This window comes from Vulpes lagopus, chromosome 11, assembly GCF_018345385.1.
Source record: "Vulpes lagopus strain Blue_001 chromosome 11, ASM1834538v1, whole genome shotgun sequence".
Taxonomy (NCBI): domain Eukaryota; kingdom Metazoa; phylum Chordata; class Mammalia; order Carnivora; family Canidae; genus Vulpes; species Vulpes lagopus.
This window is the reverse complement of record NC_054834.1, coordinates 78717782-78732254: the sequence shown is the minus strand read 5'-3', so window position 1 is coordinate 78732254 and position 14473 is coordinate 78717782. Positions and strand designations below refer to the sequence as shown.

The 14473-nt window shown below is 42.8% G+C and overlaps 1 protein-coding gene across 2 annotated transcripts in view; it reads right to left on the bottom strand.

Annotated features, from left to right (window-relative positions):
* Positions 1–14473, bottom strand: part of DDB1 (damage specific DNA binding protein 1) — a 33601-nt gene that overhangs the window by 18633 nt on the left and 495 nt on the right. For both annotated transcript variants that reach the window (XM_041774102.1, XM_041774101.1), the window contains exons 2-10: positions 13124–13272; positions 11647–11763; positions 11073–11294; positions 7876–7990; positions 6835–6932; positions 5923–6081; positions 5206–5289; positions 4318–4434; positions 3613–3715 (exon numbers count right to left, since the gene is read on the bottom strand). In XM_041774102.1, the coding sequence (XP_041630036.1) occupies positions 3613–3715; positions 4318–4434; positions 5206–5289; positions 5923–6081; positions 6835–6932; positions 7876–7990; positions 11073–11294; positions 11647–11763; positions 13124–13165 (1057 nt within the window). In that variant the 5' untranslated portion in view covers positions 13166–13272. The remainder of the gene's footprint in view (positions 1–3612; positions 3716–4317; positions 4435–5205; positions 5290–5922; positions 6082–6834; positions 6933–7875; positions 7991–11072; positions 11295–11646; positions 11764–13123; positions 13273–14473) is intronic.

The window sequence follows — 14473 nt, the reverse complement described above, 5'->3', positions numbered from 1 at the left end:
ACACAAGAGAGAAGCAGAGACAGGCAGAGGGAGAAGCAGGCTCCATACAGGGAGCCTGATGTGGGACTCGATCCTAGGACCCCAGGATCAAGCCCTGAGCCAAAGGCAGACACTCAACCACTGAGACACCCAGGCATCCCCACTATTCAATTTTTATTTGCATCTCCCTTAGTACAAGTGAGGCCTGTTACCTGTCTATGCCTGTCCTTTGCCAATCTGGGGGCAAGACTTTTGGTGATCATGGGATGCCTGGGGGGGCTCAGTGGTTGAGCAGCTGCCTTTGTCTCAGGAAGTGATCTCAGAGTCTAGGGATCAAGTCCCACATCGGGCTCCCTGCATGGAGCCTGCTTCTCCCTCTGCCTGTGTCTATGCCTCTCTCTCTGTATCTCTCATGAATAAATAAAATCTTTAAAAATTAAAAACAAATTTTTGGTGATCTTCTTTATAGAAATGTTTCAACATTAGGGAAACGAGGCCTTTGTCTATAAGATGGACTACAAACATTTTTATCTGGATTGCCATTTCTTATGACTTAGCTTTGAGCATTTTGTTTTTGCCGTGCAGAAGTCTTATGTTGTTGAATTAATTAATCTTTTCCTTTGCTTCTGTGCTTTGAGTCATAGTTTAAAAGGCCTTCCCCATTCTAAAATTATAAAGGGGGGGCATCTAGGTGGCTCAGTCGGTTAAGTATCTGCCTTCAGCTCAGGTCATGATCCAGGGGTCCTGGGATCGAGCCTCACATCAGGCTTCTTGCTCAGCAGGGAGCTATAGCTCCCCCTGCTTACGCACGTGCATGCTCTTTCTGTCAAATAAATAAAATATTTTTTTAAATAAATAAAATTATAAAGGAATTTGACAACTTTTTTACTTTCATATAACTTCCTTTTTTTTATTTTAAAGATTTTATTTATTTATTCATGAGAGACACAGAGAGAGAGAGGCAGAGACAGGCGGATATTGCAGCAGGCTCCATGCAGGGAGCCCGATGCGGGACTCGATCCTGGGACTCCAGGACCATGCCCTGGGCCGAAGGCAGGCACTAAACCGCTGAGCCACCCAGGGATCTCCATATAACTTCTTTTTTATATTAAGTCTAATCCATTTGGATTCTAGCAAGGTATGTAAAGTACACTATGGATCCAAACTTATCTTTCCCAGTTGATAACTAGGAACACCATTTATTAAACAATTTATTTTTTTAAAAAATCATCTTTAGGGCAGCCCAGGTAGCTCAGCGGTTTAGTGCTGCCTTCAGCCCAGGGTGTGATCCTGGAGACCCGGGATCGAGTCCCACAACGGGCTCCCTGCATGGAGCCTGCTTTTCCCTCTGCCTGTGTCTCTGCCTCTCTCTTTCTGTGTGTCTCCCATGAATAAATAAAATCTTTAAAAATATATAAATAAATAAATAAATAAATCATCTTTACCTCACTGAACTGAGATACTACCATCAGCATACACTAAATTCCCACAGGTCTATTTCAGGACTTGTTTTTTAATTTCTGGATTTTTGAGTCTGCTCAAGCAAACTCTGCCTATTAGTGCACCAAAACTATACTTTAATTTACTAAGGTTTAATGGTATGTTTTAGTATCTGGTAGGGCTAGTCCTGTCTCGCTGCTCCTTTTTAAGTCTTCCTGGCTTTTCTTGCTTCTTCCTTTTTCCATTTGGACTTTGGCTTTTCTAGGTCAAGAAAAAAACCTCTTGATATTTTTATTGAGATACATTTAATACAAAAATACGTCAAACAGAGATCACTTTACAATTTAATTTATAGGACCTTGATATAGTTTTCATTTGATCAAGTCTATCCTTTGAATTCTTAAGGAGTATTTTAAAGTTTTTCCTGTACAGGTTTTGCACATTTCTTGTTCAATTTATTCCTTGGTATTTTACCTTTTCATTACTATTGTAAATTGGCTCCTTCACCTCCAACTATACCTTCTATTTTTTTCTTTTTTTTAAAGATTTATCTGAGAGAGTGAGAGAGAAAGCACAAGCACCAGAGAATGGCACAGGGAGAGGGAGAAGCAGGCTCCTCACTGAGCAGGGAGTCAGACACGGGGCTGAATCCCATGATCATGACCTGAGCCAAAGGCAGACGCTTCACTGACTGAGCCACCCAGGGACCCCTTGATTGTACCCTCTAGCAGACTGTGTTTTCATATGAATGCTATTGATTTCAGTACATTAATTTTATACCTTGCTGCCTTAATAAACTCTGTCTAGTTTTCAGTCGATTCTCCCAGCTTTTATACTTTTATGATCTCTTCCTAATTCATAACTCTCTATTTATTTACCTGTTCCTATCCTCTTATTACCTGACAGTCTAATAACTTTTTTCTTTCTTTTTTTTTTTAAGATTTTATTTATTCATGAAAGACACAGAGGAGAGAGAGGCAGAGACACAGGCAGAGGGAGAAGCAGGCTCCATGCAGGAAGCCTGACATGGGACTCAATGCTGGGACTCCAGGATCATGTCCCGGGCCAAAGGCAGGCACTAAACCACTGAGCCACTCAGGGATTCCCACTGAGCCACCCAGGGATTCCCTAATAACTTTTTTTCTGATGTGCCTTCTATTTGTACCTATGTTTTTGCTTTATGATTCAATCTGATCATTTTCTTGTAATAGGTGAGTTTAGCCCATTTATATTTACTGATACTTGCCAGATAGATCATACATTCATGCAGATGTTTGATAACAGTTCTGTCATATTACCTTGAGTCATGTCTACTATTTATACATAAAAATCTTTCACTGGGACGCCTGGGTAGCTCAGCGGGTGAGTGTCTGCCTTTGGCTCAGGGTGTGATCCCGGAGTCCTGGGGTCAAGGTCGCATCGGGCTTCCTGCATGGAGCCTGCTTCTCCCTCTGCCTATGTCTTTGTCTCTTTCTCTGTATCTCTCATGAATAAAATCTTAAAAAAAAAAAAAAGAAAAAGAAAAAAACCCTTTCACTATATAGTCTTTCTTTGATCTTTTTGATTAGTATAGCTCTCCTGGAATTTAGGTTTGTATTTTTGTTCCAGAAGTTACTATCAAAAAAAAAAAAAAAAAGAAAAGTTACTATCTTTATACTTACACCTTTGTATGATATTCTATGATATTTTCAGTCTCCTCTTTTTTCAGGGATTCTATCAGTTCTCTTATAAAAATATTAGACTTAACTTACAAATGTTTCCTTTCCATGTCTCTACTCCTTATGCAATTTTGGTCAACAACATATATTTTCAACTTTACTTGCTTCGCACCTTTTTAACTTTTTTAGAGATTTTATTTATTTATTCATGAAAGACACAGAGAGAGGCACAGACACAAGCAGGAGAAGCAGGCTCCCTGCAGGGAGCCCGATGTGGGACTGGATCTCAGGACCCTGCGATCATGACCTGAGCCAAAGACAGATGCTCAACCTCTGAGCCACCCAGGCATCCATTTGCACTTTTAAATATGTTTAAGCTTCTACCATTTATTTCTCATTAAGACTTTTTTTTAAAATTCTTCATCTGACCTGCTTTCCTCTAAGCTCTCACTCATGTGCCTTTACAACACCTAATGAGGCCAAAAGCCAAGGTCACTTAAATAAGATTTGCATCCTATGTCTACCAAAAGGTTACCTTTGATGCCTGGTAAGTCAATGCTGGCATGCTCATGGATTCCGATTCCATTCCGGATGATCCGCAAGGAACCTTCCTTGAAAGCCCCAGAGCAAGTAACCAGCTGCAAGCAGAGAAAAGGTTTCTAAAAAACTACCTTCAGAGCCTGGGGCCATCATACTGATGCCTAGAAGATAAACGAGCTATACCTAAACCCAAGGACCCTTTCAGCAGAGCTAAGTTTGAGGAAGCCGACTCAACAGAGGCTGATTTCCAAGTCTCTCAAATTTACCAAGCAGATAGGACATTCTAGTCCAAGAAGCAAAGAGCAACTACCATTGCTCCTAACAAGCAGGCTTCCATCCTTGAAACCTAGTCTACTAGAAAGATCACAGGATCTGGAGTCAGACACACCTGCCACTTGGAGGTTATGTGACCTTGGACAAGTTACTTGATTTTTTCCTGCCCCAAGCCCTCTCACTTCTTAAATGGTCAAGAATTCCTATCTAATTAGGGTACTCATGTGATCACAGATGATGTTTATCAGTATCACAGGCCAAAAGATGCACTCAATAAAAGATAGTTATCCTTGCATCACTGGGATTAATGAGTTATGCTCTTAAAAGTTATCTTCAGTGGGCATGCCCGACTCCAGACAGGCAAGTCTTAGAGGACATGGTTTGAGTGGGTGTATCAGCTATCCATTTTTGGGAATGATCTTCTTACCTGTCCCTGCCCCTGCCTCTCCAGGTCCACCACACACATATCCACAATGGGTCCTAAATTGGTAAAGGTTTCCATGGCCACTACATAGGAGCCTTGTTCATTGCTGTCAACATTGAGCTAAGAAGAAAAAAACAGTTAGTGCTGGAATGCTCCTAAGAGAGCCATCCTAAAGAGGTTATCATCCAAAAGAAACTCTCAATCCTTTTAGATCTGCCCTTCCTGTGCTCCACTGGATGCTTCAACAAGGGGAATGTTGACTAAGGAACATGGTTGGCCTATAGAAGATCCACTCATTATTCAGGAATTTCTCATCTGTGAGTCCCATGGATTATTATTATTATTAAGATTTTAAAATGTATTTATTCATGAGAGACACAGAGAGAGGCAGAGACATAGGCAGAGGGAGAAGCAGGCTCCCTGCGGGGAACCCGATGCAGGACTCGATCCCAGGACCCCAGGATCACGACCTGAGCCAAAGACAGACACTCAACCCCTGAGCCACCCAGGTGTCCCCCATGGATAGATTTCAAAGCAGCAGGTTGGAAATTAATGCATTCTCATGCATTTTTTGGCAGGAAAGGTCCAAAGTTTTTGTCTTCTAGACGGGATCTAAAACATTAGACTATGATCTACTTGAAGCTAGGAGTTGGGTCCCATTTATCACTGTATCCACTATGCCCAGCACCTTGCCTGGCACATCTATTGAATGAACTTTTAAGGCAAAGAGCTAGTCAGGGGAGGATGTGAAATCAGCCAAGGAGAAAGCTGCATAGTACAGATGTCGATGAACTGAAGAAATTCTGAGAGGCTCCAAACAGAGGAGAAACTTAAGGAAGAAGCAGTGGAGGTGGCAAAGAAGCAGCCAGAAAAAAGAAAGTATCTTCTCACCTTCACAAGCTGGGAGTCCCCAAGGCGAGACCCAACAAACACAACACCATTATCAAGGTATGTCAAGCATTCAGCAATAGAAGTCTAGAAGAGAGCCAATGGAATGAGAGACATTAGAACCAACACCCCATGACGCAAAAGCAAAATGTCCTACCACCTCGTGAACATCTGCTAAGAAAATGAACAACTGCAGCCATGAGTCCCAAAATGATTCTCCATTTCAAAACCTCAGTTCATACTAAACAAATGTTCCTAAATCTCTGAAGTTTGTGACTCCATTTACCACATCCTTACTGTCAGGAAAATCTATACTTTATCTTGTAGGTACCTGCTCCAAGTCATCATTTTAATCCCAATGGTTCCAGTTTCCTCAAAATAATTAGATACCTCTAAAATTCACTGCATCATTCATAAACTTTGGGGGGAACTTCTTCCTGGAATTGAATATCAGCATTAGATTAATCTTTAATTCTGAATGGTATCCTTTTTATTTCTCTTCCTTTTTATACTTGAGATAGTGCTCAGCTGTCTGTGAAATTCTTTAACATCTAACTTATTCAAAATCCAACTTCCATAGCAGGACTGACCATTTGTTTGCTGGGTGCTAAGGAGTACAATTCCCAGTCTCACACTGCTCACACTGAGTCACATTCCCAGACTCACATCTGGGGTCACTAGGCCCCTAGGAGAATGTAGCAGAGCAGAGACAATTCCTACCTCTCCGAGGAGCTCCACACGGAGATCTTTGAGGGTGACAGTGCCATCCATCTGTTCCTCCTTCTCCAAAAGCAGCATGAAGAGCCTTCCCTCCATGTCTCCCAGCAGATAGCGGGAACCATTGGGGTCCACACGATTGTGACACACAATTGTGCTTTGCTGCCAAGAGGGAAGACGTGGTCATTAGACATTAAATCTACCACAACCAAAGAGCAAACCCTCGTGAACCACTCCCTTTACCAAACCCATCCATTTCACGAGCAAGGAATCCGCTTAGCTAAGACTACCTGTGTGAAGACAATTTATTCTGAAGACAACTTTCTGAGGAACTCAATATACCTTAAATGTTTATTTACATCATTTCCCTGGAAAATGAAAATATATAGAAAGTAGGAAGCAGCTTGAAGTATTAATTGGACTATGGATACTAATTCAGATTTTGTTATTTATCCTCACTACTACTGATTACCTCCCACTGTTAATGTTACCATAGATTTTGTTACTTAGGCTTTAACTTAATCTTTTTATTAATTCTTAAAGCTTGAAACGTTAAAGTTTAAAACTTTTATAACTAATTTTTTATGTCTATATAACTTATTGCTACATTATCTGCACATGACTTGAGCTCTGAAAACATTGAACAAAATTTGCAAAATTCTCCCTTCCTTCTTAAAGTTGCCCTAGTCAATGGAAAGGGTAAACCTACTTTCATTACTACTTCTTTCTCATAGTTAGCTAGCAAGCTATCAGTAAGCAAAACCAGGCCAATCTCTTTGTATTCCCAATGACCACACAGCAAACACTATGACAGACATCTTTAAACGTCCCTTTGACAAATGAGGAGAAAGAGAGAAGCAGGGTAAGAACAAGGGTGAAAAACAGAGGAGGGAAAATTAAAAGACCACTGCTCACCTTGATGATAGGAGGAGCAATTGCCAGGTATTTGTCACCATTGTGATAGGTGATTGATTCCTGTCCAATGATGATGGCCCCTCCGAAGGGCTCTGGGACTGCAGGAGGAAGGGCAGCATTAGAATGCTCAGCACTTTGGACCCGCCAAGCCCTACAGCAACAAGGGCACTAATCCAGCCAGCCATCTCTGAGGCAAACCTTCAGACAATTATAATTTTTTAAAAATACAGCAAAGTCCAGGGAACATGATAGCTTTAACTGAGACTGCTGGCTGAGAAATTTTAGGCTGGCATTATCTAACCTTAGTAGTATTTTAATTGTCACTCTGTTGGTGCTTCTAAGTTCCTAGGGATGAAGAGTCTTCTCTGTGCTCTTCCACCTGCATTCCTTCCCTTTTCTCTCTGAAATTTTGATCCTTTCCAGCTCGAAGCTTTTATTTTTCTCCTTGTTCCTTAGCTTAATTTCCCCCATTATGAGGGCCACCATGTAGAAAAACCAATTTTCACTTGAGAGTTTTAAAATTTCTCCCCTAGGTGAGCCACATAACATAATGTTGTGACGGGGATACAGGATAAGAAGCAAAGAGGCCTGGAGTCGGGCCAAGGCTTTGTCAATGAGGCACAGGCATGGGCAAGCCCCACAGGCCAGGCTTCCTCAACTGTGCACAGTCAAAATTAGATAAGTTCTATAAGGCCCCTGCAGTTTTTAAATGTTATGCCCAACAAAAACATAATGAGAACAATTTCTGCAAGCCACTCTACAAATCAAACTGAGGGTTTTGTAGCTAATCCCTCCACCCCAGATAAAGGAAAACTGTACTTTTTGGAAGAAGTAAAAAACAGACAATCCCAAAGACAAAAATGGGAAAAGCAAACGAAAGTACATTTAGAAAAAGGAGACCTCAGGACTGCTGAGTAATGCATGTCCATAATAATAGTAGCACTTGAGCACTGAAATGAAGCAGTGAAGGTGAGGCAGGAACAAGGGTGAGGAACAGGCCCAGACCTTGTGTGGGGGCACATTTCCAAAACCCCAACCAACCTGCAATCACCATGGAAGCTTCAGCTTCTACATTTTCCTGTTTCCAAGGGCCCTTATTGAACTCCTTCTCTCGGAGAGACACCTCGTAAGTTTTCACATGCCGCCCCTGAGGGTCCTAGGAGAGGAAAGGTGGAGGGTGAGTCCTTAGGACAGGGGAAACCTAAACTGGAAAGGAGTCCTGAAAAGGACAGACCACTACCAGCCAGCATCTGACCATCCCATCATGGTGGCCTTAACCATCCCGACCCATCCGTAAGTTGACAGCCACCAACTAAGGCTATGACTGGGTAGACGGAGACTCAGACCTATTGTTTCTAACAATTCAACCAACCAAGACAGACTTAAAAATTAGAAAAATCAATCTGGCATACCATACTAATCACCATAAGAAATACAATATACGTACTTATATATGTGAGTACATACAAGATGTATGTATGGTCTATATTCCTTGGCCTCAAAGAACATATGAAGTAGCTTTGAAAAAAAAAAAAATCCACTGAGAAGCTAACTGCGTCTAAGAGATTAAAAAATTTGTTTGAGGGGTGCCGAGCTGGCTCAGTCGGTAGAGCTAGCAACTCTTGATCTCAGGGTCATGAGCTTGAGACCCATGTTGGGTGTAGACTACTTTAAAAAGTTTGTTTGATACGATTCTTAAAAGCATCCTGACAGGATGACAGTAGGGAACAGAACATATTGCTCGTCTACAGTTAACTAAAACATCCAGTCCTAACTTTGTCAACACCATCTTCTCTTCCCCCCTCTCCTTCTGAATCATGACTCAAATCAGTGCTAAGGCTGTCAAAGTCACTTCTGAGAGACTGAAAGAACAGAGAGAGATGGCCTTCACAAAGGCCAGATGAAAGCCTAAGAAGTTATGGAAAGAATTCAACAATGTGTTTCAGGGCAGGGGCCACATCTTAATCACTGTTTATAGCTCCTGACACACTTAGAATGACTGCCTTTCACACAGTAAATCCTCAAATATTTACCAATATTTGACTTTTTTCACAAAACAGGAGATACTCATTTTTAGTTGATGAAAGATCTTCCCATCAATGACCAAGGGTAAGACTGAACTTCAGGAAAAGTTCAAGCTGGGGGGTTTGATTTGGGCCCCTGAGAGAGAGAGAGAAAGAGAAAGAGAGAGAGAGAGAGAGAGAGAGAGAGAGACCCACACCCACACAGGAATGAAGATCAGTCATAACTGGCAGCTCTGAGGCTAGGAACACAGGGTCAGCCTTGAAGAGCCAACATCAGTATTTTAATAACCTGGTATTTAGGGGACCCCTGGGTGGCTCAGCGGTTTGGCGCCTGCCTTCGGCCCAGGGCGTGATCCTGGAGACCCGGGATCGAGTCCCACGTCGGGCTCCTGGTGCATGGAGCCTGCTTCTCCCTCTGCCTGTGTCTTTGCCTCTGTCTCTCTCTGTGTGTCTCTCATGAAAGAATAAATAAAATCTTTTAAAAAAAAAAAAAAAAAAAATAACCTGGTATTTACAAAACTGAAGAAGGGAAATTCTAAGTTGTTGTTGGTTTTTTTTAAAGATAGATTTATTTATTTGTTTGTTTGTTTATTTATTTATTTATTTATTTATGAGAGACATAGAGAGAGAGGCAGAGACACAGGAGGAGGGAGAAGCAGGCTCCATTATTTATGATAGACATAGAGAGAGAGAGAGGCAGAGACACAGGAGGAGGGAGAAGCAGGCTCCATGCAGAAGCCCGATGTGGGACTCAATCCCAGGTGTCCAGGATCACGCCCTGGGCTGCAGGTAGCACTAAACCACTGCGCCACTGGGGCTGCCCAAATTCTAAGTTTTTATTTCAGCTCTGTTATTTTTTTTATTTTTTATTTTTTTTTATTATTTATGATAGTCACACAGAGAGAGAGAGAGAGAGAGGCAGAGACATAGGCAGAGGGAGAAGCAGGCTTCATGCACCAGGAGCCCGACGTGGGATTCAATCCCGAAGTGGGATTTGATCCCGTGTCTCCAGGATCGCACCCTGCGCCAAAGGCAGGCGCTAAACCGCTGCACCACCCAGGGATCCCCACTGCAGGGGATTTTGTTTGATCTTGCTTACTGTGTTTTAACAGTCAGAGCTGGGGATCCCTGGCTGGCGCAGCGGTTTAGCGCCTGCCTTTGGCCCAAGGCATGATCCTGGAGTCCCGGGATCGAGTCCCACATCGGGCACCCTGCATGGAGCCTGCTTCTCCCTCCTCCTGTGTCTCTGCCTCTCTCTTTCTGTGTCTCTCATGAATAAATAAATAAAATCTTTAAAAAAAAAAAAAAAAAATCCCCTGCAGTAATTTCAACCTCATTCAAATGAACTTGATTTCAACCAGCCTCTGAACGCTTAACACTTATGGTGACACTAAAAAACATACAAAAATACATCAGTATTTTCAATACTTAACACAACTATCAAATGTACCCACACACAGCACTTGGATTCGGACTAGGTTTTCTTCCACCATTTATTCAACCATATGTAAGTGAAATGACCTCACGCTGTATGGCTCTTTGTTTAAAAGGGTAAGATTAAAAAATAAATAAATAAATAAATAAAAATAAATAAATAAAAAAATAAAAAAATAAAAGGGTAAGATTTTACCAAGATACAAATAAGTTAGTCTGATGCTCTGCCACCCCGCCCCCACTTAACAAATCTGGCTCAGAGAACAGCTGCCCAGGATCAGCTCTACTAAAGTTTTAGGCACAGACTAAAATAGAAGTCAACAGCCAACAAGTCACCAGAAAGGGAATGCTGGACAAAATGCAAACCTCTCCTTAGAAGACATAAGTAAGGCATGACTGAAACGTTTTTATTTTGCTTATAAGGCCAATTTCTAGATCATTTCTCTACAGTATGTTTCAATAATCCCCTAGCATGCCGTTAAGAGACTCAAAGTATAAACTGGGTCACCCTATAAAATCTCCAAGGTCCACAAGAATGTAATCTCGGGATTAAAACCTGCTACCAGAGCCAGAGAGCTTCCTGCCTCATTAAGTACTACTGCACTAGAGACACAACCGAAATCGGACCCATATTAACTATACCACTTAAAACATTTCCAGACGAATACATTAAACTCTCTGCCTACCCTACTACCAAATCCAGACAGTCCAATTAGCGAAAATCAACGCCCACTATGCAAAACCACATAGCTTCTCCCTCTCTCTCCTCCGGCTCTGTACCTGGTAGACAAAGCAGATGGTAGGTGCTTGGCAACCATATAGGAACTTGACATCGATGACATGCAGCTCCTCCAGGCGGATGTTAAAGGCCTTGAGCTCTTTATTGTCCCGGTCTAGCGGAATAACCTTGAAAAGGCCATCATAGAGTCGCAAGCCAATCATCCGGCACTCAGGGTCAATGATGCCAATAATGCCAGTCTCTGAGGGGCGGCCAATACGGTCCTGAGAAGTAAAACTAGGGTTAGGGAAGAACCTCAACATTCAGAGTAATAGAAGATACGAAGCATCTCTTCCCTAAGATGATTTTCAGGGTGGGAATAAAACTAGTGGCATCCACTTGACATGCCACGGAGCCCACATGTTAGTGCACATCTTTTTGCAAAAACACGGAGTCTCAATGAATTAGTACCCTGTCCCCTGGATTCTTCCTTTCTTTGTAAAAGCTCAAACCCTTAGTGTTATCTCTGTTTCTCTGATCAGAGAGAGAGCTGCCCCTAGCAGTTCAAGTTTCTTTTTTTGAAACATGACGGCTTTACCCCCAAAAACTCTCATCAGTTTGACGCAGCCACCTCACCTGGACATTGCCATGGGCTCGCGTTATGATATCAATGCTCTCGCCACTCTGCTTATATTCCAGGATGCAGGCATTGTATTTAGCTGTCAGGATAAACAGTAGGTCCTTGCTCTCCCCCTGGAAACCAATGTAATATCATCAAAAGAAGTTCTTTTTCAAACAAGGATACCTACCCAGCCTCTAAACATCTTTCTTTAAACATGCTAAATTCTTTAAGAACTTTCTTTTCTCCCTAAGAGAAAAGTCCATAGTGAGTAGGTAATACACACCCTTAGGGTATGTGCAAAAGGCCAAAACTGAACCTGGTAAACATCTAGTCTGCACTTTAATGACTGTGCATCTCTACCCTACCTACAATAATGTCTTGTCTATTTCCATCTCAAGCTAACCTCATTCTGAAAGATGAATATAATGCCTCCTCTAATCTTCTCCAACTATTTGAAGAGAGGAAAAAATAAAGCATGAAAAACAAGGGAAGCTAAAATGGACCTACAAAGCCTTACTTAGTTATTAACAGAGCCCCAAAAGAGTAAATATTTTGTCCAAAGGGTTAAAATTAAGATTTTGAATCCACTGCTTACTTGTCAGATTCAGTTAGAATATAATGAAGCAATACGGGTGAAAACATTTGTATTACAATACTGATAATACCGTGATAACCACACAAATGCTTGCTATGTAATAGCTCCTGTGTTATTAAAATATTTCATCTTCACAATAACCCAGAGATTTTCTACTGTTATCCTCATTTTGCAGACAAGTAAATAAGGCTCTGAAAGGTTAAGTGACACCTAAAGTTAAAATTAATAAGGAGGAGCACCTGGGTGGCTCAGCAGTTAAGCAGCTGCCTTTGGCTCAGGGCATGATCCAGGAGTCCCGGGGTTGAGTCCCACATCAGGATCCTTGTATGGAGCCTGTTTCTCCCTCTGCCTATGTCTCTGTCTCTCTCCCTGTCGCTCATGAATAAATAAATAAAATATTTTTTAAAAAATTAAATAAATAAATACAATTAATAAGGAATAAAGCTACGGCTGCCTTAATCTAGAGCCTACTTGCCAAATCAGTATGGTGACCCACGTTTCAAACTGCTTTGATTTCCCCTTCTTTTTTTAAAAAAAGATTTTATTTATTTACTCATGAGAGAACCCAGAGAAAGAGTCAGAAACACAGGCAGAGGGAGAAGCAGGCCCCATGCAGGGAGCCTGATGTGGGACTCGATCCCGGGTCTCCAGGATCACACCCTGGGCTGAAGGCGGCGCTAAACCGCTGAGCCACCAGGGCTGCCCCATCAATTTTTTCTTAGTGACTCTCTTCTACTTCTAGGAAGCTTGTTCAAGTATACAAATTGAAACCCACCAATCAAAAGAGAAGCTTTTCTCTCCTAAACCTCATTCCACTCATCCCAAGCAAAACTGTAAAACAACATAAAACCATCTAAAACAGTTCTTCATTGCTGGGCCCAACCCAGAGCACTTACCTTGGGCCTGAAGAGCTCCATGACTGCAATCTTCCCATACATGCCCACCTCTTTGACGGGCCGAAGCCCCTCAGCAGTGACCACATAGATCTCCAACCTCGTGTTTTTGGCAATCAACAGGTTCAAGTCTTCGGCTGAAGTAAAGTGTCCTGAAAGGAACAGATCCTCTAACTTTGGAAGCCAGAACAGTATCTAAATAATCCTATCACTTCTACTTAAAAACCTCCAGAAATCTCATTTACTTCGTATATTTCTCTAGCTCCCTCCATTTACTTCCTTCTTGCCAAACCCAGCACCTCGGAAGAGTTCACTTCGTACATTGAAGAAAGCTACTTCCCTAATCAGACTAAGAAAACTGGATTGGGCCTGAGGGCAGCATGTCCTTCAGCTGACAAAGACTGTGAAAACCTTTCAGATTTTACTTCTGTGCCCTCAAATTTTACTTCTCCTACTCAAGCGGCAGACTTACCTAGTTAAGAGACGCTGGGAAGAAAAAAAAAAAGAGAGACGCTGGAAGTGTTCATCCCCAGTCAGTCCTTACTTAAATCCTCACAAAATCTTTAACAGCAGAATGAATGCAAATTCTGAGCTTTACATGAAAACACTGTTTTGTCCACACCTCTTGCCTTCCCCACCAGCAACTAATACCCCATCCACACTCCAGAGCTTCCCACTTTCCAAAAACAGAGTTTCGTTTTGGAATCATGATTAGAGTTTACATAAACATACAAATCTGAAGTCTTGGTATTCTGCTAAGAACGTGGATCAGGATGATTATTCCCGGGTTCTGGATTTTGTGTCCTCTGTAATCCTTAAAGAGCCAACAGGCAAACCCAGCACTGGGCTGGGCCATCCAAACCCTCTTTTCCAGCAGCCCCCTCGAGTAAACAACAGCCCCAGGCAAGGAGGAGGACTCTCCTTCGGGTGCAGGCGCACATTCCTCACATCCCTCCACCTCCTGCACCTCCCAGGCTCTCCGACACGGAAATTCTGACCCTCCAAGTCGCCATCACCCCGGCCCCTTCCCCTGACCACACGAGGCCAACCTCGGGGCCCAAGCACCGGCGCACAATCAACTCACACTTCGCTCTGTCCTAGTGGGCCCGTCCCCGTACCCGAAGGCCAAGCGACCTCCCAGAACGGAAGGGACCCTCAACGCAGCTTCTGCCCCCCAGAAGGCGCGTGCTGAAGGCAGCTTCTCTAAAGTCGTGGGCCGGGGGGGTGGGGGGAGAGCTCGGCCGGCCGCCGGCACCTTCCGGTCCAGGGACTCGGCCCCGCCCGGCCGCCCCGGGGGCCGCGGGCCTCCCTAGGCCTCGGTTCGCCCCGGCTCCCTCCCTCGCGAGGTCTCCT